General features: G+C 48.6%; 1 protein-coding gene across 1 annotated transcript in view; it reads right to left on the reverse strand.

The window, feature by feature from the left end:
- The window catches only part of LOC139379418 (dynein, axonemal, heavy chain 2), a 220,099-nt gene that overhangs the window by 89,666 nt on the left and 102,933 nt on the right, over positions 1-27,500 (reverse strand). The window contains exons 28-41 of the mRNA XM_071122228.1: positions 24,315-24,495; positions 22,450-22,588; positions 20,823-21,057; positions 20,259-20,346; positions 19,950-20,075; positions 19,621-19,731; positions 19,190-19,378; positions 16,176-16,279; positions 15,286-15,475; positions 14,787-14,967; positions 14,248-14,375; positions 3,231-3,383; positions 1,522-1,647; positions 409-627 (exon numbers count right to left, since the gene is read on the reverse strand). Coding sequence (XP_070978329.1) covers positions 409-627; positions 1,522-1,647; positions 3,231-3,383; positions 14,248-14,375; positions 14,787-14,967; positions 15,286-15,475; positions 16,176-16,279; positions 19,190-19,378; positions 19,621-19,731; positions 19,950-20,075; positions 20,259-20,346; positions 20,823-21,057; positions 22,450-22,588; positions 24,315-24,495 — 2,170 coding nt within the window. The remainder of the gene's footprint in view (positions 1-408; positions 628-1,521; positions 1,648-3,230; positions 3,384-14,247; positions 14,376-14,786; positions 14,968-15,285; positions 15,476-16,175; positions 16,280-19,189; positions 19,379-19,620; positions 19,732-19,949; positions 20,076-20,258; positions 20,347-20,822; positions 21,058-22,449; positions 22,589-24,314; positions 24,496-27,500) is intronic.

Raw genomic sequence — 27,500 nt, forward strand, 5'->3', positions numbered from 1 at the left:
GAACCAGACAGACAGACAGACAGACGGACCAGAGAGAGGGACCAGACAGACGGACTAGAGAGGGGGACCAGACATACAGACCAGAGAGGGAGACCAGACAGACAGACGGACCAGAGAGAGGGACCAGACAGACAGACGGACCAGAGAGAGGGACCAGACAGACAGACGAACCAAAGAGGGAGACCAGACAGACAGACGGACCAGAGAGAGGGACCAGACAGACACAGACGGCCCAGAGGGAGGGACCAGACACAGACCAGAGGGAGGGACCAGTCAGAAAGACAGACCAGAGAGAGGGACCAGACAGACAGACAGACCAGAGAGAGGGACCAGACAGACGGACAGACCAGAGAGAGGGACCAGACAGACGGACGGAAGAGAGGGACCAGACAGACAGACAAGACGTACCCGGACCAGGTTGAATCCGGGCTCTCCCTTGCGGTGCATGGTCGTCAGGGTGCTCTGCAGGGTCCTCCAGGTGACCGTCTTGCCGCTGCCCGTCTTGCCTACGATCATGGTGGAGTGTCTGGAGTTCTTGGTCTCGTACAGCTGGATGACCTTGGTCAGGGTGAAGGGGGTCACCTGCAGACAGGCCTGCCGCAGCTCCGCCTCGATCGTCTCTCGCAGCTTCGGGGAGAGGAAGGGATGGATGGAGAAAGAAGCAGATACAGAGACAGCGGGACGGATAGACAGAATTAGTGAAACAGTATTCAGGGCTACTAGCTGAGGCCAGGTCTGCCCTGGGGCATGTGGTACAGAGCAGTCAGAGGGTCTGAATTATACATCTGAACAACGCTGACCAACACAAGCATTCAGTGTATTTACAACGCAACAATGTAAACACTTCAGAGTATTTATCTCTACCCCAACCTCCCAACCCCTCCCGATTCATGCACCTGTACCAGTGGGACTGGGAGAGACTGTTTATAAGCAGGCCAAATAAACAGCTAGATGAATAAATATCAGCCTCGCTCTCTCTCTCTCTCTCTCCACACACACACACAACATGCAGAGTGGAGCAGCTCAACACACTGAATTATTTATGGAGATGTGATGCGGCATTTGTCAACTTGGCTCACTCACGTCTCGGTAGTGTGAAAAGCAGATGGCACATTTTAGAGACGGCAGTCGCGTGTGGAGAGAGAGGAAGAGAGCGAGAGAGAGTGAGGGGGAGAGAGAGAGGGGGGGGAGTAGAGAGATGGAAGGATGGGTGGATGGAATGACAGCTCTCCAGAAGTGTTTCGCTCCCCCACTCCTCCGCTTCTCAGTCCCACCACGGGTTCACCAGACCGCTAACGTGTATGTGTCCCCCCACCCCCACCCCCACCCCCACATCATCAGACAAAAGCACAGTGAGTGTCCATTTCCTGAAGCAGAGAACTTGTAGTTCTCAGAGACTCGTTCATTAGTTAATGCATTACGTCCATCTGCTTTGACAGGCTCCAACAAAACTGGGAAGCCACTTTATTTTTCACTACCGGTGGGGATTTCCATGGCGGGGAGGTGTGTGTGCATAGGTACCTTTCCGTAGTCGATAGTAGGGGTCTCCACTGCGGGGAAGAGGTCCTGGATGATTCCATTGAACAGCGGCAGGTCGACAGAGGCCAGCTTCGCAATGTTCATGTCTTTCATAGACATCAGCAGGATCTGATCAGGGGTAAGAGGTCAGGGGGTGACATCACATCCTGTTTGAGCCACAGCGAGGTCTAGTTTTCTGTCTTTAACATGAATTGACTTTAAATACAACTGTACGTCGACTCAACTGTACACAAGGTGCTCGTTCAATCACCACCGAATTAACTTTTACAACATCAACAGAAACTTAACAAATACGAGGAACTGTGAATTTATACAAAAGTACAGAGGAACGACTGAAGCTTGCTATCAGGTAAAAGATGAATCCTTTTCAAGTTTCCTTTTCTTGTCCTCTTTGATACATTTTTTTCATCACCGTGTCAGGCACCCCTTCAGGTGTCAGGCACCCCTTCAGGTGTCAGGCACCCCTTCAGGTGTCAGGCACCCCTTCAGGTGTCAGGTGTCAGGCACCCCTTCAGGTGTCAGGCACCCCTTCAGGTGTCAGGTGTCAGGCACCCCTTCAGGTGTCAGGTGTCAGGCACCCCTTCAGGTGTCAGGCACCCCTTCAGGTGTCAGGTGTCAGGCACCCCTTCAGGTGTCAGGCACCCCTTCAGGTGTCAGGTGTCAGGCACCCCTTCAGGTGTCAGGTGTCAGGCACCCCTTCAGGTGTCAGGCACCCCTTCAGGTGTCAGGCACCCCTTCAGGTGTCAGGCACCCCTTCAGGTGTCAGGTGTCAGGCACCCCTGTCAGGGTGTCAGGTGTCAGGCACCCCTTCAGGTGTCAGGCACCCCTTCAGGTGTCAGGCACCCCTTCAGGTGTCAGGTGTCAGGCACCCCTTCAGGTGTTAGGCACCCCTTCAGGTGTCAGGCACCCCTTCAGGTGTCAGGCCCCTTTCAGGTGTCAGGTGTCAGGCACCCCTTCAGGTGTCAGATGTCAGGCACCCCTTCAGGTGTCAGGCACCCCTTCAGGTGTCAGGCACCCCTTCAGGTGTCAGGCACCCCTTCAGGTGTCAGGTGTCAGGCACCCCTTCAGGTGTCAGGTGTCAGGCACCCCTTCAGGTGTCAGGCACCCCTTCAGGTGTCAGGCACCCCTTCAGGTGTCAGGCACCCCTTCAGGTGTTAGGCACCCCTTCAGGTGTCAGGCACCCCTTCAGGTGTCAGGCACCCCTTCAGGTGTCAGGCACCCCTTCAGGTGTCAGGCACCCCTTCAGGTGACAGGCACCCCTTCAGGTGTCAGGCACCCCTTCAGGTTTTAGGCACACTTTTATGGTGTCAAACTCTCATCTGCATTCTGTGTCTCTCAAACACACACAGGTCAGATGGATTGAATTACAGGTCTATTTAGGAGATTAACAGAAAAGTGCTGTTGGACAATTTATTAAAATTGAGATTTCTATCTTTCTTTTGCTCTCTGACGCCTGCCTGCCTGCCTGCCTGCCTGCCTGCCTGTCTGTCTGTCTGCCTGCCTGCCTGCCTGTCTGTCTGTCTGTCTGTCTGTCTGCCTGCCTGTCTGCCTGTCTGCCTGTCTGTCTGCCTGTCTGTCTGCCTGCCTGCCTACCAGACTCTGTCTGAAGTATAGCTGTGTAGTTCTCTGCAGTCAGTTGCACTGCTGTTACTGTATACCCTGGTCAGTTGAAGTGAGTCGTTTCACTGTACCTCCTCGTCGGCCACGTCGGGGCAGACACGTCTCTTCTTGCCAGCGTAGCGGAGCAGCGAGGTCAGGGCACGCAAGCCAAAGTCATAGTGGTCTTGTTTCGACAGCTGCTGCACTGCCAGAGAGTACAGGGTGAATACCTTCTTAGCCAGCAGCTGGAGAGAGAAGCAAGGGCGGGGGGAGCATGAAAGATAGGATGGGAGCGAGAGAGGAAAAGGAAGAGGAGGAGAGGGGAAGATAGAGGGGGGCAGAAATAGAAGAAAGAGAAATGGAGTCAGTAACCACATCTACCCATCACTACTTAATGACCCTAGAGCATAGCGGGAAGGATAGGCCTCTCATATTTTAATTTAACCTTTATTTAACTAGGCAAGTCAGTTAAGAACAAACTCTTACTTACTATGACGGCCTACCCTGGCCAAACAGAACAAAAATAATATTTTTATTATAATATTAGAGTTCATATGAGGAGATCAGGCAATTGAAATAAATTCATTAGGCCCTAATCTATGGATTTCATATGACTGGGAATACAGATATGCATCTATTGGTCACAGAACCCTTAAAAAAAATGGCCTCACAATGGGCCTCAGGAATTTGTCACAGCATTTTCGTGCATTTAAATTCCCCATCTATAAAATACAATTGTGTTCGTTGTCTGTAGCTTATGCCTGCCAATACCATAACCCCACCACCACTATGGGGCACTCTGCTGATGTCAACATTGTGAACAAACCCTTCGCCCACACGACACAATACATGTGCTCTGCGGTTGAGAGGCCCGGTTGGACGCACTGCCAAATTCTCTAAAGCGATTTTGGTAGAGAAATGAACATTCAATTATTTGGCAAAAGCTATGGTGGACATTCCTGCAGTAGGCATGCCAGTTGCATGCTCCCTCAAAACATCTGTGGCATTGTGTTGTGTGATAAAACTGCACATTTTAGAGTGGCCTTTTATTGTCCCCAGTGCAAGGTGCACCTGTGTAATTATCATGCTGTTTAATCAGCTTCTTGATATGCCGCACCTGTCAGGTGAATGGATTATCTTGGCAAAGGAGAAACGCTCACAAACAAGAGATGTAAACAAATTTGTGGACAAAATTTGAGAGAAATAAGCTTTTTGTGCGTATGGAAAATATCTGGGATCCTTTATTTCAGCTAATGAAACATGGGACAAACACTTTACACGTTGCATTTATATTTTTGTTCAGTGTATAAAGTCACCTAGCTAGTGCCGTTGTATCATCATATAACCTGGTCATGTGAAACGTGTCATATAGACATGTCTGTCTGTCTGTCTGTCTGTTAGCTGGCCTGCCAGCTAGAGAGAGACAGACAGACTAGAAAATACGCTATGAGGATGCCCTGCCCTACAGCAGACAGCTTGACAGACACTGGCTGTCATGATCCCCTCTTGGCAAGCAGGCTGTGTATGTGTGTTGTGTGTGAGGAGCGTCCATCACATGGTCACCCCTTCGTCTCGCTCCTCCTGTTCTCCAGTCTTCTACCTCAGCAAGGGAAGCCGTGTGTGTGTGTGTGTGTGTGTGAGTGTGTGTGTGTGTGTGAGTGTGTGTGTGTGTGTGTGTGTGTGTGTGTGTGTGTCGTAGAGAGGTAACATCTGAGTATGTATGAGAAAGATGTCAGTGGGTTTGTGTGTGCTTTTGAGTAAGCATATGAGGAAGATAGTGAGTGTACATTACTGTAATGTAGTGTGAGTGTGTGTGAGAGTGCGTTGTGTGTGTGTGTGTGTGTGTGTGTGTGTGTGTGTGTGTGTGTGTGAGAGAGTATGGAGGGCTCCTGGGTTACCATGTCAGCTTGTTCTCATCACTTCTCCCTTCATGCGCTTCAGTGACAACACAATCGCTCATGCACACAGTTACGCAAACACACACACGCACACAAACAAACATGCATACGCACAGGCACACACACACACACCAGCGTTGTCATGCAAGGCAGAGCAGACGATGGGCTCACGGGAAGCAAATCCTCTTTCCTGTCTGTTCCAGCTCACAGAATACAGAATACGCTCCTCACTCTCAAAACAGGCCAAAGCAGACCAAAGTAGGCCAAACACCTAGGCCAAAAAGCCCCATGCCAGGAGATAGGGGTTATTTCTGCATGGCTCTGATGGTGATGGTGATGGTGGCACCCCATCAGGGACAGGGACAATATCTCTTTGACACACATGCAGTGAGAGGGTGTGTGTGTGTGTGTGGCAAGGGGACCTGAGATGTGTGTATGTTGGCCTGGGTTCAGCTGGCATTGGGCTTGGTTGGCATTGGGGTGTTAGTGGTTTAAAGCAGGCGTGAACAGCCTCTCCCTCTCTTCTTTCCTCTCTCCGTCGGTCTGTATCTCCTCCCTCCCTCCATTTCTACATATTTCCTTATCCTCCACCTTCTCACCCTCCCTTCGTCTCTACCTCCCTCCTTTGTTCCCTCCCTCTGTGCCAGGGCTGGAGTGGTTGTGTTGTATTCTGGTCTCTCTCCCTCCGTCTCTACCTCCCTCCCTTGTTCCCTCCCTCTGTGCCAGGGCTGGAGTGGTTGTGTTGTGTTCTGGTCTCTACCTCCCTCCCTTGTTCCCTCCCTCTGTGCCAGGGCTGGAGTGGTTGTGTTGTGTTCTGGTCTCTCTCCCTCCGTCTCTACCTCCCTCCCTTGTTCCCTCCCTCTGTGCCAGGGCTGGAGTGGTTGTGTTGTGTTCTGGTCTCTCTCCCTCCGTCTCTACCTCCCTCCCTTGTTCCCTCCCTCTGTGCCAGGGCTGGAGTGGTTGTGTTGTGTTCTGGTCTCTACCTCCCTCCCTTGTTCCCTCCCTCTGTGCCAGGGCTGGAGTGGTTGTGTTGTGTTCTGGTCTCTCTCCCTCCGTCTCTACCTCCCTCCTTTGTTCCCTCCCTCTGTGCCAGGGCTGGAGTGGTTGTGTTGTGTTCTGGTCTCTCTCCCTCCGTCTCTACCTCCCTCCCTTGTTCCCTCCCTCTGTGCCAGGGCTGGAGTGGTTGTGTTGTGTTCTGGTCTCTCTCCCTCCGTCTCTACCTCCCTCCCTTGTTCCCTCCCTCAGTGCCAGGGCTGGAGTGGTTGTGTTGTGTTCTGGTCTCTTTCCCACCTCTTGTTCATCTGCTGTTATTTGTGGTGTTCATTTAACACCCCCTATTCTTTCTCTGGCAGTTAATTACCGTTCCCAACAGGAGACCACACGCCACTGCTGTTTGGGGCGTGTGTGCCTGTGTGTGGATGGGGAGGGTGTTTGAGAAGTTTGATAAAGGTTAACCCATAACAGTCTAAGCCGGGGGGTTCTACTAAACTATATGGCATTTCTTTAAGAAGGTCATACCAAGGATCATTTAGCTATTTGATTTAGTTTTTTTTTTAAATATATAAATAAATATTAACAAATATTTCATAAAACATGCTACAGACAGAAGTTGGCAGTACCGACTTCAGATGAGTCTCAAGACGCTCGCGGGGGGGGGACTAGTAGTTTGTAGGCCAAATCGTTTGGATGCTACAGATGATTTGGGGAGAAGACTGATTTTCGGGAGGTCTCATGGTCTGACAAACACCACTCCAGCTCTGTCTCCTTCCACTTCAGATGTGGAAGCGCGATATCAGTGGATTGAGACGCATCCAATGCATAAAAAACAATATTTCTCTAGCTTAAACTGGTGGACATTTATGGCTATTGTTTATTATTATGCTAATAAAGAATTTGCGGGAGGCGTGGACATCGACTCTAGGGGGTTAACAAAGGGTGTCATGGGTAAGTGTCGTGAAAGTTTGGCGTGTGTGTGTGTGTTGGTGTTGAAGCCTCAGGGGTGTGTTATAGGTTGTTATTGAAGTGCGGGTGGGACTGGGAGGGTGCTCTGGTGCAGAAGTGAATTTGAATCTTGTTAAACACACGCTGCGGAAGCAAGCACGCACACACACACACACACACACACACACACACACAACCCCCCTGTGAGTCAGCATTAATCCTGCTCCGGCTCTGGTCCCAGTGATCTGTGTGTGTGTTTGTGTTTGTGTGTGTGTGTGCCATGATTCCATGCCTTCATCCGATTCAATAGGAGTCCCACTGTAGATAATCCCATAACATCCTGGCCGCGCTCCAAATCCCACTGACACTCATCTCAGAGCACGAGGCAGCGTGTGTGTGTGAGTGTGTGCACATTCCTTCCTGTATCTGTGTGTGTGTGTGTGTGTGTGTGGGGGTGTTCCCGGGTTTTTCTCTCTGCCCATGGCAAAATGTGTAGAATTGCAAGAAGTTGAACTGTTCTACGCCACTAGTTGATACTTATTCAAAAGGTTGCTGGATCGAATCCCCGAGCTGACGAGGTAAAAAAATCTGTTGTTCTGCCCCTGAACAAGGCAGTTAACCCACTGTTCCCTGGTAGGCCGTCATTGTAAGTAAGGATTTCTTCTTAACTGACTTGCCTAGTTAAATAAAGGTTAAATGTATTTATTTGATTTTATATTCAGTACCAGTGCCTGGCGCGCTGTCTCTGCGCCTCCAGGTCTCTCCAGTGTCTCAAGGCCACTGTCTTTGGCACGCAGAAATCTTTGGTCTCTGGCTGCCACAGTGGCACAAAGAGCGAGATGTCCTTTAGAACGGTGTCGTACCCAGACAGAAGATCTATGTAGCGAGGAAAAGCCAATGTGCATAACCAACTGAAAGTTTGTTTGGTAGAAATTAGGGCAGTCAAAAGTGAACACGTTAATTACAGTTACCGGTCAAAATTTGAGGGCGGGCCTCCCGGGTGGCGCAGTGGTTAAGGGCGCTGTACTACAGCGCCAGCTGTGCCACCAGAGACTCTGGGTTCGCGCCCAGGCTCTGTCGCAACCGGCCGCGACCGTGGGGCAACGCACAATTGGCCCAGCGTCGTCCGGGTTAGGGAGGGCTTGGTCGGTAGGGATATCCTTGACTCATCGCGCACCAGCGACTCCTGTGGTGGGCCGGGCGCAGTGCACGCTAACCAAGGTTGCCAGGTGCAGGGTGTTTCCTCCGACACATTGGTGCGGCTGGCTTCCGGGTTGGATGAGCGCTGTGTTAAGAAGTAGTGCGGCTTGGTTGGGTTGTGTATCGGAGGACGCATGACTTTCAACCTTCGTCTCTCCCGAGCCCGTACGGGAGTTGAAGCGATGAGACAAGATAGTAGCTACTAAACAATTGGATACCACGAAATTGGGGAGAAAAAGGGGTAAAATAAAACAATTTTTTTTTTAAATAAAATTGAAGTGCAACACCACAACACGCACCCCTTTCAAGCGCAATACTCAATGTGCGTGTGCACTCTCAGTCTGTGCCGCTAGCAGCCGCTGTACAGCCGTCTATCTCTCTAGTGGCGCTTGAACATCCACTACGTGCACAGCTTTGAGCAACCATTTTGAAGGAAAACTTACAGGAGGTTCAATCATAAACACATTCCCAGGTGTTTCTTTCGATAGCAAGATAACAGTGGCTAGCTAGTTATGCTAACATTAGCTAGCTAACCAAACGAGAATGTTTACAATGCCATGGCTGAATGCCTCTTGGTTCAAGTCTAATTTCCCACAATGATTTTATTCAGAACAGGACATCCATTCCATTTAGCTAAGATTTAAGTAAATGTGACCCTTTTCAGGAAGCTAGGCATTTGTCGCACATCACTATTTCACAGGAGAGGCATTTGAACATTATAAATGTTTTTTTAATGCGTTTTTTTGGCAGAAATGCCTTCTGGAACATGTGAACTTTCATGTGCCTTAATAACAAGTGTGTATGCCATCGGTAAACACCAATAAAATTGTTAAATTACGAGCCTAGTTGGTTTAGCCACGGAAAAACACAGGAACCTTCCTACTAGACATGATTGGCTGAGATAATGGGTGGGCTGGACATGCCGAGAGATGAGTTTTGATTGGTCTGCCATGTAGCGTGCTTCTGTCTATAACATGAGCTGCTCAGTATGTGTAGATCATCCTTTCTACTGCAGCTTTTTTGAAAGGTATCATGAAGAACTTCAAAAGGTGTTGCTACTGCTCTCAACATTGTTGCCCTGAATTTAACAGGCGCTATCGACACAGATCAGCGGGAAAACGCTGTGATGGACTACTTTCTGGAGGACGATCGTGGCATGCTGACTCGCTCGGAAAATGAATCAGTCGATGAGGAAATCCCTGATTTAGGTAGAAACATTTGAATTGAACCAGACATTGTAGAGTCTTCTGATGTCCGTGATGGGGAAAAAACGGCGATCAACAGTGTTGTTGTCACAGAAGAAGTTGACAAGAGTTTAAAAATCAGTGGAATGCCCGGTGGAAGCAAAGAGATTATGCAAATGCTGAGGGGGGTCAAAAACAGAACATAGAAGGCTGTTGTATAAAACATCTTCAAACTAAGGGCAACCATGGCATCCATGACAGAGAGTTAGAATCATTTATCATGTATACCAGTCTAGCTACACTTTCTTATGTTGATAGAAAATAGTTTTCATTGCAAGTTAAAGCGTACTGTTAGCTAGTTAAGTGAATGATCTGTGTAGTAATTAATATGTGTAGTAATATTATTTGTATCCCAGAAAGCCATTTTAAATGCTAGGTATAGCCTAATGTTAGCTAGCTAGCCAACATTGAACCTATTTGGTTAGCTTTAGCTACCTGCAGTCGGTGGCTGTATTTAGTTTTCATGCTAGTGAGGGCTGAGAATCCACTCTCACATAGGTACGTGGTTGCAAAGGGCATCAGTGTCTTAACAGGTCGATTTGCCAAGGCAGGATACTCTGAGCGCAGCCCAATCCAGAAATCTGGCAGTGGTTTCTGATTAAATTACATTTTCACAGAACCGCTTGTTGCAATTTCAATGAGGCTCTCTCAAGTGGACTGGAGGCAGGGCATGAAAGGGATAACGAATCCAGTTGTTTGTGCCATCTGTTTTGGGAAAGTACCTGCGTAATTGCGCACCCAACTCACTCAGGTGCTTTGCTATATCACATTTGACATTATCCGTAAGCTTGAGTTCATTTGTACACAAATAATCATACAATGATGGAAGACCTCTGTGTTGTCCTTGTTACTGCAGACAGAAAAGAGCTCCAACTTCTTAATCATAGCCTCAATTTTGTCCCACACATTGAATATAGTTGCGGAGAGTCCCTGTAATCCTAGATTCAGATCATTCAGGCGAGAAAAAACATCACCCAGATAGGCCAGTTGTGTGAGAAACTCGTCACCCAGTACTTTAAAAATATCCTCTCATGTTGGCCTGGTTTCCAGTGGTGTGCAGAAGAGGATGTCTTCATTAATTGACCCCCCCATAAACGTAACAGACATATACCAGGAGCTGTGCCAGGCCCGCCACGTCTGTTGACTCGTCCAGCTGTAACGCATAGAATTCACTGGCTTGTATGCGAAGCATTAATTGTTTCAAAACATCTCCTGCCATGTCACTGATGCGTCGTGAAACAGTGTTGTTTGATGAAGTGTTGTTTGATCTGTGTCGTTTTTTGGGACTTTTTCTCCCAGCATTGTCCCAGCCATATCCGTGGCTGCAGGAAGAATGAAGTCCTCCACAATAGTATGGGGCTTGCCTGTCCTAGCCACTCGGGAGCTCATCATATAAGACACTTCTTAACTCCTTATTAATGGTATCTGTTGCTTTTATACATGTCTTACTACCCGAAAGTTGTCTTAATACTCACTCATAAAACTCCTGTGGAAGGCCTCCCGAGTGGTGCGGTGGTCTCAGACACTGCATCACTAGTGATCCTGGTTTGAGTCCAGGCTGTCGCAGCCGGTCGCGACCGGGAGACCCATGGGGTGGCGCCAAATGGGCCCAGCGTCGTCCGGGTTAGGGAGGGTTTGGCCGGCAGGGATGTCCTTGTGCCATCGCGAACTAGCAACTCCTGTGGCGGGCCGGGCAGTGTACGCTGACACGGTCACCAGGTGTACGGTGTTTCCTCTGACACATTGGTGCGGCTGGCTTCCGGGTTAAGTGGGCATTGTCTCAAGAAGCAGTGCTGCTTGGTTGGGTTGTGTTTCGGAGGACGCACGGCTCTCGACCTTCGACTCTCCCGAGTCCGTATGGGAGTTGCAGTGATGAGACATGACTGTAACTTCCAATTGGATATCACGAAATTGGGGAGAAAAAGGGGTTAAAAAAACAACAAAAACCCAAATAAGAAACTAAATGTCTGCACAAGAGTGTCATTGAATTGTGAGATAGTACTTTTGCACATATAACACACTGTGGCTGAGGAAAGGCACTACTCCCAATATAAGTGCATCAGATTCACAACTGTCAGTGTCCATCCTAGCTGGGCTAACAACAAATGTAGAATGACTGATGCTAGCATTGGATGTGCTCGTGGAAGCAGAACAACTTGTCGTCAACAGGTGCAGGTGTAGTACTGCTGGTAGTAGCAGCACTACCAGTAGAGTTGGTATGTGTCTCTATGGACGTGGGCCTTACTTTTTTAACCATTTATCCATTTTCGAGCAAACGGAATGAGCAGCAGCTACATTTAGCTACATACGGACCGGACCGTTAGTGGAATTCCTGCGAGAGAGTTACGGTTAATGTGATTGGATGTTAATTATTTGACTAGGCTACCTGTATTTGACATTGTGTTGTTATTTCCCTGAACACTAGATGTGTTGCGACTCTCGTGGAAATGAGACCAAGGTGCGGCGTGGTAGGTGTTCATGATTTTTAATAAACTGAACATCGCAACAAAATAAGAAAGTAGAAAAAACGAAAGCGCACAGTTCTGTCAGGCAACAAAACAGCTAAACAGAAAATAACTCCTCACAAAACCCAAATGGAAAATCACAACTTATATATGATCCCCAATCAGAGACAACGATAGACAGCTGCCTCTGATTGGGAAGCACACTAGGCAAAAACAACAAAGAAATAGAAAACATAGATTCTCCCACCCGAGTCACAACCTGACCTAACCAAACATAGAGAATAAATAAGGATCTCTAAGGTCAGGGCGTGACAAGATGGTTCCAAAATAATTTGGGCAGTGAAACAAGGCCACTCAGGCGATAAAAAAAACTCACCCAAATGTTAAAAGAAAACTCACCCGTTGGAAAATATAAATAGACTGTTTGAAAATGTGAATAAAAAAAAACACTTACCCCATTTTGGGAATACCTGGTCTAGAATGTCATTGTATGCTGTAGCGTTAAGATTTCCCTTCATTGGAACTAAGGGGCCTTGCCCGAACCAGTTGGCACTATGCATTGGGGCAGGTAGTGTTCTCCTGGTATCCACCAAACCAAGATTCGTCCATCGGACTTCCAGATAGTGAAGCGTGATTCATCACTCCAGAGAACGCCTTTCCAATACTCCAGAGTCCAATAGCGGTGAGCTTTACACCACTCCAGCTGACATGTAGCATTGCGCAAGGTGATCTTAGGCTTGTGTGCGGATGCTCAGCCATGGAAACGCATTTCATGAAGCCCCCGACGAACTGTTCTTGTGCTGACATTTTTACGCGCTACGCGCTTCAGTACTCGGCGGCCCACCTGTCAGCAACGGGTGTGGCTGAAATAGCCAAATCCACTAATTTGAAGGGGTATCCACATACTTTTGTATATACTGTATAGTGTACCATTTTCTAGCTCTGTCTCTACTTTTATCCAACGTAAAAAACACAATTTCAAAATTTGCTACATAGAACCCGAATCCAGGTGGTGAGTCTCGAATGATCCCAATTCTTCAAGTAGCAGCTTGTGATGTACCTTTATTTTAAAAACAAATTCTTATTTACAATGACGGCCTACCCCGGCCAACGCTGGGCCAAATGTGAGCCGCCCTATGACACTCCCAATCACGGCCGGATGTGATACAGCCTGGATGGCTACATTAGTTCATGTCGAAGAACATGGATCAATCAGTAGCCTCGGCTAGATCTAATAGCTGTATGATATTTTACATGAACTCTGACATGGCTGATCTGTTGTTATTGTCTTAGAATACAGTTTATTTTCTGATTTCTTCCCGAAAATCAAAAGATGTTATACCTACAACATAGTGCAACGTTATTATTTGTATGTAAACATCTTTATTTAGGGAACAATTTCAAAAAATGGCATTCATCGAGTTAATCGCACAGAAAACCATGCAATTAACTCAATGAATTGTTGTAATCGTTTTGACAACCCTAGTAGGTGTTCAAAAAATGTATTTTTCTGTGGCACAGCGCCACAGCTAAAAGAATGCAGCAGAAACACTGGTGCGCTCGTTCCTAATTCATATCTGTGTGTCATCGTCACATAAAGTAAAATCCATATCCTGTAACATCAGATTTGTGAGACGCAGCGTAGCGGAGACAGTAAATGCAATATCCACCAGATTGATTTGATGATATGCATCTATATCTATCCTTCAGTGCCATGGGAACTCAATCTCATCTGATGATTGCTTCGCTCTCAACATAAAAGAAACGTCTATATTTCATTAACGCGCCAGTGATAATTCTACAACATATTCTTTAGAAACCACCACGCATTGCGAGCGAACAGTGTTGAATATATACCTACCACCAGTGCAATTCATTAAACTGACAAACTTACATGGAATATGAATATCTTGTTCATTTAGTTAACAGACACAGTGGGCAAGTAGGTTTTTCAGACACAGTGAAATAGTAGATATTACAGTACTATCTTGTAGTATCATAGTTAGGGCCAGGAGTTTTTCCAGGGCTTCCTGTGAGCTAAGCAGGACAAACTCTAGGCCCTATGGTCAGGAAATACTCTTCAGGCATTAAGAAGCAACACTAAGGTCTAGAATTTTTTGTTCAAGAAAAAACCCTGTCCCTTGTCATTTACGTAGTGTTATTTATTACCTTGAACATAAAGGTCTCTGTCACTCCCTCATTCCATTCCTCCATTCCTCCATTCCTCCCTCCATTCCTCCCTCCATTCCTCCCACCCTCCCTCCATTCCTCCCTCCCTCCATTCCTCCTTCCCTCCATTCCTCCCTCCCTCCATTCCTCCTTCCCTCCATTCCTCCATTCCTCCCTCTGTACTTGTATTACCTTGCAGTTGTTGAATCCCTCTCCGAACAGGGTGATCTCAGCGATGAGGGTGGAGTCTGGTACCACCATGGAGATAGGCCTGAACATGGACTTCAAGTTGTCAGGCAGCTCTGTACGACCGGCATAGCCTGGAGATGGAGAGAACTCTTATTAACACATGATATCTCTATCCCCCCTCTCTCTGTCTCCCCTTTCACTCTTTCTTCCCCTCTCTTTCCCCTTCTCTCGAACACACACTAAATCCGTGTTAGAAATGTGACAGTGATTCTAACTTGAAGTAAGCTAGGCTTTAGTGAACTAACACTCACACTTGACTCTTTCCCCTTTACTAGTTCTGATAGCTACTTTATTGAGGAAAAAATGTACTTGTGGTTGTCCCATCTAGCTATTTTAATATGAATGCACTAACTGTAAGTCCCTCTGGATAAGAGCATCTTCTAGATGACTCAGATGTAAATCCTCATTCCTGAATGGATATCAATGAGCCATTTCTCAATACTATAGTTTCATGTATGCACAGACATGTGAAATGACTGTACCAGGGTTCATGGTGATGAAGATGCCACAGGACCAGACCAGGCGGATCTCTCGTCCTTCGAAGATGAAGCTGGTGACTCCAGCAGACAGAGCAGACAGAATGGACAGGATCTGCTGAGCCACCACTGACAACACCTCAATGTTGATACGGTTAAACTCATCAAAACAGCCCCACGCACCCGTCTAGAGACACACACAAATGATTTTAGCCGGGCATTATTTTCAACAGTGCTATGTATAACTTATGTGTTACCTGAAAGGTAAATTGTGTTGCCTGTACAACACTGACTTAAGTACATAACCCATTCAAGACTTTCAATGGATCTGCAAAACGTAAGATGAAGTACGCTGGCTGTTTTTCAGACACAGATTAAGCCTAGTTCTTCACTCAGAAGCACCTAAGACGGACAGGATTCTTAGTCTAGTCTTAGTCTTAGGACTAGGCTCCGGGAAACCATCCTAATAACATAAGGGTGCATCTGTTTCTTCACGGTCCATTACCTGAGCCAGTCCAGAGTACATACGTCCCATGGACTTGAAGTCCATTCCATCGGAGCAGTTGACCACGATGACGTACATGCCCATAGCCTTGCCCAGGTCCTTGACCGTCTCAGTCTTCCCTGTCCCTGCTGGGCCTTTAGGAGAGCCCCCCCGGTGGAGGTGGAGGGCTGTGGTCAGGGTCATATAACACCTGGAAGATGAGAGAGGGAGAGAGATAGGTGTGGGGGGTGGGGGGGGGGGGGGGGGCGCTGTGCATTGCAGCTTCTTCAAGGTGCTGGAATCAGAGACAACTGAAATATAGTGCACTTACGCAATAAGTCCAGAGGAGGTGTGGTATATGGCCAATATACCACGGCTAAGGCCTGTTCTTATGCACGACGCAACGCACAAACCCCCGAGGTGACTTGTTGCGATTATGAACGGGTTACCAATGTAACTGGAGCCCATGATACCCATGGTATACGGTCTGGTATACCACAGCTGTCAGCCAATCAGCATTAAGCACACAAACCACCCAGTTTATAATATAATATAAACCCCAGGCGTTTCATATATTTGCTCTCTTCCAGAGCTAGCACACCTGATTCAACTTGTCAACTAATCATCCAGGCCTTAATTATTACATTTTTATATACTTTAACGAAAAACTCTGCATTGTTGGTTAAGGGCTTGTCAGTAAGCATTTCACAGTGAGGTCTACACCTGCTGTATTCAGCGCATGTGACAAATCAAATTTGATTTAATTTGGGGAAATCAGGTGAGATAGTTCAAGGCTGCAGCAGAATTGCGAATCTTCCCCGAGGAGAGGATGAAAACCACTGATACAGGGAACAGCTAGTGTGAACTCCGAGATGTGGCCACATCTGTCCTGGGTTGATGCTAGTGTTTACCTGTCAGTGAGTGGGGTGATGACCAGTCGTCCAGAGTTACCCAGGTACTCATAGCTGTACTGGAAGTGTGTGTTGGTCTGCCTGATGATACAGTCATCCACTTCCTATGAACAGAGAGAGAAAAAAACGTTTAGAATGAAACGTGATCTACCTCTTCACTTCCATCCCTCTTCCTGCTTTGTGTTCTACCTCCTCTCACCCCTCTCCGTACCGTCCCCCAGTAGAGGAGCTGGCAGAGACAGTCGAAGGCCCCTTACTCCTCTCCTCCCCCTATCCTAACCTCCTCCTTACCTTCCCCTCTCCTTTCCTCACCCCTCCTCCTTAACCCCCTCTCCTTACCTCCCCCTCTCCTCCTGACCTCCACCTCCCCTCTCCTCACCTCTTCCTGACCTCCAACTCTCCTCACCTCTTCCTGACCTCCCCCTCTCCTCACATCTTCCTGACCTCCCCCTCTCCTCACCTCTTCCTGACCTCCCCCTCTCCTCACCTATTCCTGACCTCCCCCTCTCCTCACCTCTTCCTGACCTCCCCCTCTCCTCACCTCTTCCTGACCTCCCCCTCTCCTCACCTCCTCCTGACCTCCCCCTCTCCTCACCTCTTCCTGACCTCCCCCTCTCCTCACCTCTTCCTGACCTCCCCCTCTCCTCACCTCGTCCTGACCTCCCCCTCTCCTCACCTCTTCCTGACCTCCCCCTCTCCTCACCTCTTCCTGACCTCCCCCTCTCCTCACATCTTCCTGACCTCCCCCTCTCCTCACCTCCTCCTTTCCTCCCCCTCTTCCTGACCTCCCACTCTCCTCACCTCCTCCTTTCCTCCCCCTCTCCTCACCTCTTCCTGACCTCCCCCTCTCCTCACCTCCTCCTTTCCTCCCCCTCTCCTCACCTCTTCCTGACCTCCAACTCTCCTCACCTCTTCCTGACCTCCCCCTCTCCTCACCTCTTCCTGACCTTCCCTTCTCCTCACCTCTTCCTGACCTCCCCCTCTCCTCACCTCTTCCTGACCTCCCCCTCTCCTCACCTCCTCCTTTCCTCCCCCTCTCCTCACCTCTTCCTGACCTCCCCCTCTCCTCACCTCTTCCTGACCTCCCCATCTCCTCACCTCCTCCTTTCCTCGCCCTCTCCTCACCTCTTCCTGACCTCCCCCTCTCCTCACCTCTTCCTGACCTCCCCCTCTCCTCACCTCCTCCTTTCTTCCCCCTCTTCCTGACCTCCCACTCTCCTCACCTCCTCCATTCCTCCCCCTCTCCTCACCTCTTCCTGACCTCCCCCTCTCCTCATCTCTTCCTGACCTCCCCTTCTTCTCACCTCTTCCTGACCTCCCCCTCTCATCACCTCTTCCTTTCCTCCCCCTCTCCTCACCTCTTCCTGACCTCCCCCTCTCCTCACCTCCTCCTTTCCTCCCCCTCTCCTCACCTCTTCCTGACCTCCCCCTCTCCTCACCTCTTCCTGACCTCCCCCTCTCCTCACCTCCTCCTTTCCTCCCCCTCTCCTCACCTCTTCCTGACCTCCAACCTCTCCTCACCTCTTCCTGACCTCCCCCTCTCCTCACCTCCTCCTTTCTTCCCCCTCTTCCTGACCTCCCACTCTCCTCACCTCCTCCATTCCTCCCCCTCTCCTCACCTCTTCCTGACCTCCCACTCTCCTCACCTCCTCCATTCCTCCCCCTCTCCTCACCTCTTCCTGACCTCCCCCTCTCTTCACCTTCTCCTTTCCTCCCCCTCTCCTCACCTCTTCCTGACCTCCCCCTCTCCTCACCTCCTCCTCACCTCCTCCTTTCCTCCCCCTCTCCTCACCTCTTCCTGACCTCCCCCTCTCCTCACCTCTTCCTGACCTCCCCCTCTCCTCACCTCCTCCTTTCCTCCCCCTCTCCTCACCTCTTCCTGACCTCCCCCTCTCCTCACCTCTTCCTGACCTCCCCCTCTCCTCACCTCCTCCTTTCTTCCCCCTCTTCCTGACCTCCCACTCTCCTCACCTCCTCCATTCCTCCCCCTCTCCTCACCTCTTCCTGACCTCCCCCTCTCTTCACCTTCTCCTTTCCTCCCCCTCTCCTCACCTCTTCCTGACCTCCCCCTCTCCTCACCTCCTCCTTTCCTCCCCCTCTCCTCACCTCTTCCTGACCTCCCCCTCTCATCACCTCTTCCTTTCCTCCCCCTCTCCTCACCTCTTCCTGACCTCCCCCTCTCCTCACCTCCTTCTTTCCTCCCCCTCTCCTCACCTCTTCCTGACCTCCCCCTCTCCTCACCTCTTCCTGACCTCCCCCTCTCCTCACCTCCTCCTCTCCTCCCCCTCTCCTCACCTCTTCCTGACCTACCCCTCTCCTCACCTCTTCCTGACCTCCCCCTCTCCTCACCTCCTCTTTTCCTCCCCCTCTCCTCACCTCTTCCTGACCTCCCCCTCTCCTCACCTCTTCCTTTCCTCCCCCTCTCCTCACCTCTTCCTCTCCTCCCCCTCTCCTCACCTCTTCCTGACCTCCCCCTCTCCTCACCTCCTTCTTTCTTCCCCCTCTTCCTGACCTCCCACTCTCCTCACCTCCTCCATTCCTCCCCCTCTCCTCACCTCTTCCTGACCTCCCCCTCTCTTCACCTTCTCCTTTCCTCCCCCTCTCCTCACCTCTTCCTGACCTCCCCCTCTCATCACCTCTTCCTTTCCTCCCCCTCTCCTCACCTCTTCCTGACCTCCCCCTCTCCTCACCTCCTTCTTTCCTCCCCCTCTCCTCACCTCATCCTGACCTCCCCCTCTCCTCACCTCTTCCTGACCTCCCCCTCTCCTCACCTCCTCCTTTCCTCCCCCTCTCCTCACCTCTTCCTGACCTACCCCTCTCCTCACCTCTTCCTGACCTCCCCCTCTCCTCACCTCCTCTTTTCCTCCCCCTCTCCTCACCTCTTCCTGACCTCCCCCTCTCCTCACCTCTTCCTTTCCTCCCCCTCTCCTCACCTCTTCCTCTCCTCCCCCTCTCCTCACCTCTTCCTGACCTCCCCCTCTCCTCACCTCCTTCTTTCCTCCCCCTCTCCTCACCTTCTCCCAGTAGAGGCGGAGCTGGCAGAGCCAGTCGAAGGCATTGACGTCGTTGCAGCCCGTCTTAGCCAGCTTGTCGATGACGTCGCGGTCGTGCACCTCCACGGTGACCAGCGCAACGATCTTCAGCCGCAGGATCTTAGACAGGTTCCCCCGGATGGCGTCAGAGTAACGGTGCAGCATGGACACCTGGCGGGCAGGGACAAAGGGTCAAAGGTTAAAGAGTCCAACAGGCGCTAGTGTAATTGTGCATACGGCCCCTGGTTAATTCTCGGTGGAGGGACGGTTCCTCATCACTCATACTGTTGGTGGCTACAATGAGCAGTAGAGTTTCACCACTCATAATGTCTTATTGATAACAGAGTGCTGCCGTTTTTTCTCTCTCTCTCTCTCTCTCTCTCTCTCTCTCTCTCTCTCTCTCTCTCTCTCACCTGTTTCTTCTTCAAAGACTTGAGGGCAGACTTGTCGGCCCTCTCCTTGCCGGTGATCAGAGACTTGGTGACGTCAGCGGTCCACTGGATCTGACTGGCTGTGATCAGCATCTGGACGGGAGGGACACAGCAATGAAGTTCAAAGTTCAAAACTTTCGTGTCCATTTTAGGTGGACATTTGTTTTTGTGATGTCCATTTTGTAGCATCAGAAGGCACAGAGACAGACAGCGAGAGTGTTCAATAAGGACTGACATTCACAGTGAGAGAGTGAGAGAGTGAGAGAGAGAGAGAGAGAGAGAGAGAGAGAGAGAGAGAGAGAGAGAGAGACCTGTCCAGGCCAGTCTTTGACCCATTTGTCTCTCTTCCCAGTCATCTTCTTCAGGGCCAGGCGACAGTTCTTCAGAGAGTCCTTCAATGTCCAGCGCATGGTCCTCTCCACGTCACACAGCCAGGCCTGCACACACACACACACAGACAGACAGACATCAGAAAAACACATATTGACAGATGGAGCCAGTATAAGACAATAAAAAGACCAAAATGCATGACTCTTCTGGTTATTAAGTCTGAGTGAATAGCCAGTATCAGTCAAAGAATGGACTGTAGGTGTGCAGGTAGCAGGTGAGAGTGTTGGAACCTCCACAGGGCCCTCCAGCAGCACAGGGTGACTGAACTCCACAAACTCTCCCTCCGCTGAGAACATCCCGCTGGCCTCAGACTTAGCACTGCTGATCCCAACCTGGACGACACACACACACACACACACACACACACACACACACACACACACACACACACACACACACACACACACACACACACACACACACACACACTGTCATGCACTCATAGAACCCCACACATCTACCTCTATCGATCAAGTATCCCTGTAAATATGGTACTGGAACTGACCCTGTATACAGTACGCTTACTTACTTTATTGTGTTCTTGTTATTCCTTCTTTTTTATATCTTGTTTATTTTTGTTCTACCTTGTTATTTCTAGTATTACAGTGTTATTGATTGCTGCATTGTTGGGGTTAGAGCTAGCAAGAACGGCATTTCACTGTACTCATTAAAACGGAGAAACACAGACACACACAGTCAGACAAGGACACCTGGATAGTGTGTGTGTGTGTGTGTGTGTGTGTGTGTGTGTGTGTGTGTGTGTGTGTGTGTGTGTGTACCTCTCCCTACGTGACCTTGTCTGTATGCCTACCTTTCCCATGCGAAGGCTCTTGATGTTGTCAAAGCACTTCTTGAGGTGTGGCTGCACGGCCTCGGGGTGGCGTGACTGGCCCAGGATCTCCAGCAGGTCGTCGTTGGACAGGAAGTAGAAGCGAGGGAAGATTTGGCGCTTGGTCTCCAGGTACATGTCCAGAGACTTCTGGATCTCCTCCAGCTTGTTGTTCATCTCAGACAGCTTCTCCGGCAGGCCTGGGGGAAGGAGAAAGAGATATATGAGGGAGTTGCCTTTCATTTGTTTCGGATTCCACCATCGGTGTGTGTGCAGTTTTAGTTTTTTGTTCCAGCCCAGCCCTAGCACACCAAATGAGACTGAGTGTAGTCTGGCCCAGGGGTGTGAAGGTGAACGGGAAGGCTCTGGAGAAACGAACCGCCCTTGCTGTCCTCTGCCTGGCCGGTTCCCCTCTCTCCAATGGGATTCTCTGCCTCTAACCCTATTACAGTGGCTGAGTCACTGGCTTACTGGTGCTCTTCCATGCCGTCCCTAGGAGGGGTGCGTCACTTGAGTGGGTTGAGTCACTGACGTGATCTTCCTGTCTGGGTTGTCGCCCCCCTTGGGTTGTGCCGTGGCGGAGATCTTTGTGGGCTATACTCGGCTCATGATGGTAAGTTGGTGGTTGAAGATATCCCACTAGTGGTGTGGGGGCTGTGCTTTGGCAAAGTGGGTGGGGTTATATCCTGCCTGTTTGGCCCTGTCCGGGGGTATTGCTCCTGTCTTATCTAGTGTCCTGTGTGAAATACTCTCTCTCTCTCGCTCTCTCTCTGAGGACCTGAGCCCTAGGACCATGCCTCAGGACTACCTGACATGATGACTCCTTGCTGTCCCCAGTCCACCTGGCCGTGCTGCTGCTCCAGTTTCAACTGACCTGCCTGCGGCTATGGAACCCAGACCTGTTCACCAGACGTGCTACCTGTCCCAGACCTGCTGTTTTCGACTCTCTCTCTACCGCACCGGCTGTCTCTAACTCTGAATGATCGGCTATGAAAAGTCAACTGACATTTACTTCTGAGGTGCTGACCTGTTGTACCCTCTACAACCACTGTGATGATTATTATTTGACCCTGCTGGTCATCTATGAACGTTTGAACATCTTGGCCATGTTCTGTTATAATCTCCACCCGGCACAGCCAGAAGAGGACTGGCCACCCTTCAGAGCCTGGTTCCTCTCTAGGTTTCTTCCTAGGTTCTGGCCTTTCTAGGTTTTTCCTAGCCACTGTGCTTCTACCTGCATTGCTTGCTGTTTGGGGTTTTAGGCTGGGTTTCTGTACAGCACTTTGAGATATCGGCTGATGTAAGAAGGGCTTTATAAATACATTTGATTGATTGACTCTCCATGATCAAAATGTGAAGACCATGATTAGATGATCCTGTGCCTAATCTTACAATGGTGTGTTACAAAATATCCTCCCACATTTCCGTGTGTGTGTGCATACCTGGGTGGTGTGCGTGTGTGCGTACCTGGGTGGTGTGTGTGTGTGTGTGTGTGTGTGTGTGTGTGTGTGTGTGTGTGTGTGTGTGTGTGTGTGTGTGTGTGTGTGTGTGTGTGTGTGTGTGTGTGTGTGCGTGTGTGCGTGCGTGCGTACCTGGGTGGTGTGTTCCCCTCAGGGCATTATTGTCCTTGTTCAGTCGATCCATGATGGTCTTCCAGCTGCTGTTGATGTCATCAAACTCTGTGGACTCTCTTGGAAGCTGCTTACGAATGTCCTCGCCCAGGAAGATGTTCTAGAGAAGAGAGGGATGAAAGAGAGAGAGAAGAAAGATTTTTTTTAAACAGATTAAAAAAAAAGAAGAGAAAGCCCAGGGAAGAGAGACAGAGAAAGAGAGAAAGAAAGAGCGAGACAAAACAGAGAGAAGAGAGGAAACAGACCTGCATCTAAACGTGCATCTAAACGTGCTACAGGTGTCTTTACACCCGGCAGTAGACACTAGATGTTGCTAAAACACTCTACCACTCTTGTTTAGACAGCTGATCAGAGCTAAACGAGCAAACACGTTTTACGTTGTACTCAATGTGTTTTACGTTGTACTCAATGTGTTTTACGTTGTACTCCATGTGTTTTACGTTGTACTCCATGTGTTTTACGTTGTACTCCATGTGTTTTACATTGTACTCAATGTGTTTTACGTTGTACTCAATGTGTTTTATGTTGTACTCAATGTGCTTTACATTGTACTCAATGTGTTTTATGTTGTACTCAATGTGTTTTATGTTGTACTCAATGTGTTTTACGTTGTACTCCATGTGTTTTACATTGTACTCAATGTGTTTTACGTTGTACTCCATGTGTTTTACATTGTACTCAATGTGTTTTACGTTGTACTCAATGTGTTTTATGTTGTACTCAATGTGCTTTACATTGTACTCAATGTGTTTTATGTTGTACTCAATGTGTTTTATGTTGTACTCAATGTGTTTTACGTTGTACTCAATGTGTTTTACATTGTACTCAATATGTTTTATGTTGTACTCAATGTGTTTCATATTGTAGTCAATGTGTTTCATGTTGTACTCAATGTGTTTCATGTTGTACTCAATGTGTTTTACGTTGTACTCAATGTGTTTCATGTTGTACTCAATGTGTTTCATGTTGTACTCAATGTGTTTCATGTTGTACTCAATTTGTTTTACGTTGTACTCAATGTGTTTCATGTTGTACTCAATGTGTTTCATGTTGTACTTAATGCGTTTTACGTTGTACTCAATGTGTTTTACGTTGTACTCAATGTGTTTTACATTGTACTCAATGTGTTTTACGTTGTACTCAATGTGTTTTTACTTTGTACTCAATGTGTTTTACGTTGTACTCAATGTGTTTTACGTTGTACTCAATGTGTTTTACGTTGTACTCAATGTGTTTTACATTGTACTCAATGTGTTTTACGTTGTACTCAATGTGTTTTTACTTTGTACTCAATGTGTTTTACGTTGTACTCCATGTGTTTTACGTTGTACTCTAAGTGTTTTACGTTGTACTCAAAGTGTTTTACGTTGTACTCAAAGTGTTTTACGTTGTACTCAAAGTGTTTTACGTTGTACTCAAAGTGTTTTATGTTGTACTCAAAGTGTTTTACGTTGTACTCAAAGTGTTTTATGTTGTACTCAGTGTTTTATGTTGTACTCAGGATTTAGGCGTGAGAGAACTGCGAATTTTTGTGAGTTGATGTGAAAGGTTGTTTGTTTATAGATCAGCATACAACTTGAATGAAGGCCTACACCGTTCCCCTGCTACGCTCCTGACCCCTGAGTACACTCAAGATCTGTCAGGGTGTAAGAATAGAAGATAACGTGTGAGGAGAGAGAGAGAGAGAGAGAGAGGGAGAGAGAGAGAGAGAGAGGGAGAGAGAGAGCATGCATGACAGTGTGTGTGTGTGTGTGTGTGTGTGTGTGTGTGTGTGTGTGTGTGTGTGTGTGTGTGTGTGTGTGTGTGTGTGTGTGTGTGCAGTCTACCTCCAGGTACATCCACTGCCTCTGGACAGTGAGGATCACCTCTGTGACCTCCAGCACCAGAGAGAGGCAGCGTTCCCAGTGGTCCACTTCCTTCTCAAAGGCCCTGACGAACCTGGACGCCTTCATGGTGGAGAGGGTCACCTGGTTGTCCTCCAGGGTCTGGAACACTTCCTCTGTACCCCTGGAGGGTTTAGGAGACACCGGGTCAGATGGAACAAGGTCCACACGTATTATAATGACTGGACCCATTCAAATACATGTCGTTTGAAATAAGCAGAGTTTGACCGATGACTAAAACCCTTCTCAAAGATAAAAGAGCAGCATTTGACATTTTCAGAGAACATATATATAGATATATGGATAGATATATAGATATATATTTAGCATTTATTCAAACATACTATACGTGCATACATATCATGTTTATTCAAACACATATTACAAGATAGAATATGTTTCTGTCCTCCAGTCTGTTTCTGAGTCTCCAGTCTGAGTAGGGATATAACAGTGCTGTGTAGCTACTGTACTCTGAACAGCTATTATCACTGACTCGCACACACACACGCACACGCACACGCACACACACACGTTCTCTCTACACCTAAGAAAGAACAGCCCTCACAACAGGGAACAGACCTTTCCTCTACCTCACTAGCTGAACCTCTCTAAAATATGATAACAAAGAAAACAGAGTGGTGAGGAGCTGAGGGACTGAGGAGGGTATGATGGGGGAGGCTGGGGTTGAAGAGGGGGGCCGAGGTATCCAGAGCTCTCAGAAACAGAAATAAAGGGGACAAAGTAAGAAGCTGTGGTCTCCGCCCCCCACCCCTCCTAGCGTGCCTGGTAACCATGGCAGCAGCCTCGTGCGGCACTGCAGCCGTCGCCATGCCAACGGCCTTCTGCGGGGATCAGGCGCGGTGGGTGACACCTGACGCATACACACACAGACACAAACAGGCAGACACACACACGTACACACACCTGCAAACCCTCAAAAGCAGGAATACACACATTAAGGCATGGCTGACACACACACACACACACACACACACACACACACACACACACACACACACACACACACACACACACACACACACACACACACACACAGAGATCATGACTTCAGCAGGTGTGCAGAGAGGCAACTATTCTTTCATTTCATCAGACGTGGTGTATTCTGAGCACACTGTGTATTAGACACACACACAGCGGTACACAAGCTGGCCCATATCACTGTTGTCCACGTATTAATAACCAGTCCTCCAATGTCAATTTGAGTTCTCAAGGACTGTGGTGCAGAGAGAGACAGGGCCATGCAGAGAGGAGAGGAGAGAGAGGGCCTTAATGTATTCACACTGAGTCCCGTCACCACAGGAACTACAGGTTCAACTACCTACAATACCAGACTGGGTGGTTTGGGGGTTGTCAGCATAGCCTACCTGTTGTTTCACCACATTAGGTGGGAGAGATAGGATAGGATTCAAATAGTGTTCTAAATGAGAGAGAGAGAGAGAGAGAGAGAGAGAGAGAGAGAAAGAAAAAGAGAGAAGGAGTGAGTGAGTGAGAGAGAGAGAGAGAGAGAAAAGAGAAAGAAAAGAGAGAGAGAGAGAGAAAGAAAAAAGACAGAGTGGGAACGAGAGAGAGAGAGAGAGAGAGAAAGAAAAAAGACAGAGTGAGAACGAGAGAGAGAGCGAGAGAGAGAGAGAGAGAGAGAGAGAGAGAGAGAGAGAGAGAGAGAGAGAGAGAGAGAGAGAGATATGGGTTATTGAGGGAAGGGCAATGAAAGGAGGAGGCTAGGTTATCCGCACGCTCCATCAGCTAGGGACACACACACACACAGCTCAGAGCGCACACACACACGCATGGCGCATAGGGCATACACTGCTCAGAGCACACACACAATGCTTAAATGCACACACACAATCACTCAAAGCACAGGTACACACTGTTAGTGACTAATCACACACTCTCCATAATGTACACTGAGATTAGGAACACCTAATTTGTCGTCGCCCCCCCCCCGCTCAATTCGACAGGGCATGGGCTCTACAAGGTGTCAAAAGCGTTTCACAGGGATGTTGGCCCATGCTACCACTTACACATTCAAGACCCTATGTTTACTCTGCTCTGCTTGTAATGCCACACCCACACACACACTAACTCATCATGTACAGTCATACAACTGTCAACTGATCCAAAAAAATACAGAGACAAGCAAACGCATGACACGCACAAAAACACGCACACTGAGCCGACACACACACACACATCACTATGTCTCCATCGACTGCTGATGCAATATACGCTGACCACAAACTCACTTACCAACAACACTCGCCACACTCTGCACATATGCTTCACTTGATCCATCCATCCACCACACACAGACACAAACACACACACACACAAACCAGCCACACACATAATACATGCTGAAGGATCGGGTGTTATCCAGCAGAGCTAGAGAAGGAATGCCCAGAGGTCCGAGCTCAGGGCTAGTGCCCAGAGAGCTGCCTGCCTAAATGGCTGAATGGAGCCCAGAGACAGACCTGTGGGGAGGTGTGTGTGTGTGTGTGTGTGTGTGTGTGTGTGTGTGTGTGTGTGTGTGTGTGTGTGTGTGTGTGTGTGTGTGTGTGTGTGTGTGTGTGTGTGTGTGTGTCTGATTACTGTACAGACAGGCGAATAGCCATTACTGCTGTTTACTGTATACTGTAGCTATTGTATACGTGTGTGTGCATTTTGCTTTGATGATATTTCACATGAAGGCTGTGGAATATCTGTTGGTGATGTGTGTGTGTGTGTGTGTGCAGGGCTCGACAAAAACCAAAATTGGCTGTGTTGTGTTGTGTTGTCTGAATGGACATCTAAAATATAATAATCCCACAACAATCCCAATATCAAACAATTAGTCCGATCAGAATTGGATCAGAGAGGCCAACATTGGAATAATATTCAAATCTATTTCTCATGAACTTAAATAAAAAAAAGCCGACATGTCAAAGTGTATGTGATATACTGGTTACAGCCTCATGTCCAAACCTATGCTCACATGAGGGAGGCGGCAGAAAATGTGGCCAAACATGGGAAGTTCGTCTCTTTTTATCGACTCATTCAGTCAAAACAGCAACTCTTTCAACAAATTTATTTCATTTGAGTCAGTAAACCCGCAGACTTGTAAACGTG

This window comes from Oncorhynchus clarkii, chromosome 21 (genome assembly GCF_045791955.1).
Source record: "Oncorhynchus clarkii lewisi isolate Uvic-CL-2024 chromosome 21, UVic_Ocla_1.0, whole genome shotgun sequence".
NCBI lineage: Eukaryota > Metazoa > Chordata > Actinopteri > Salmoniformes > Salmonidae > Oncorhynchus > Oncorhynchus clarkii.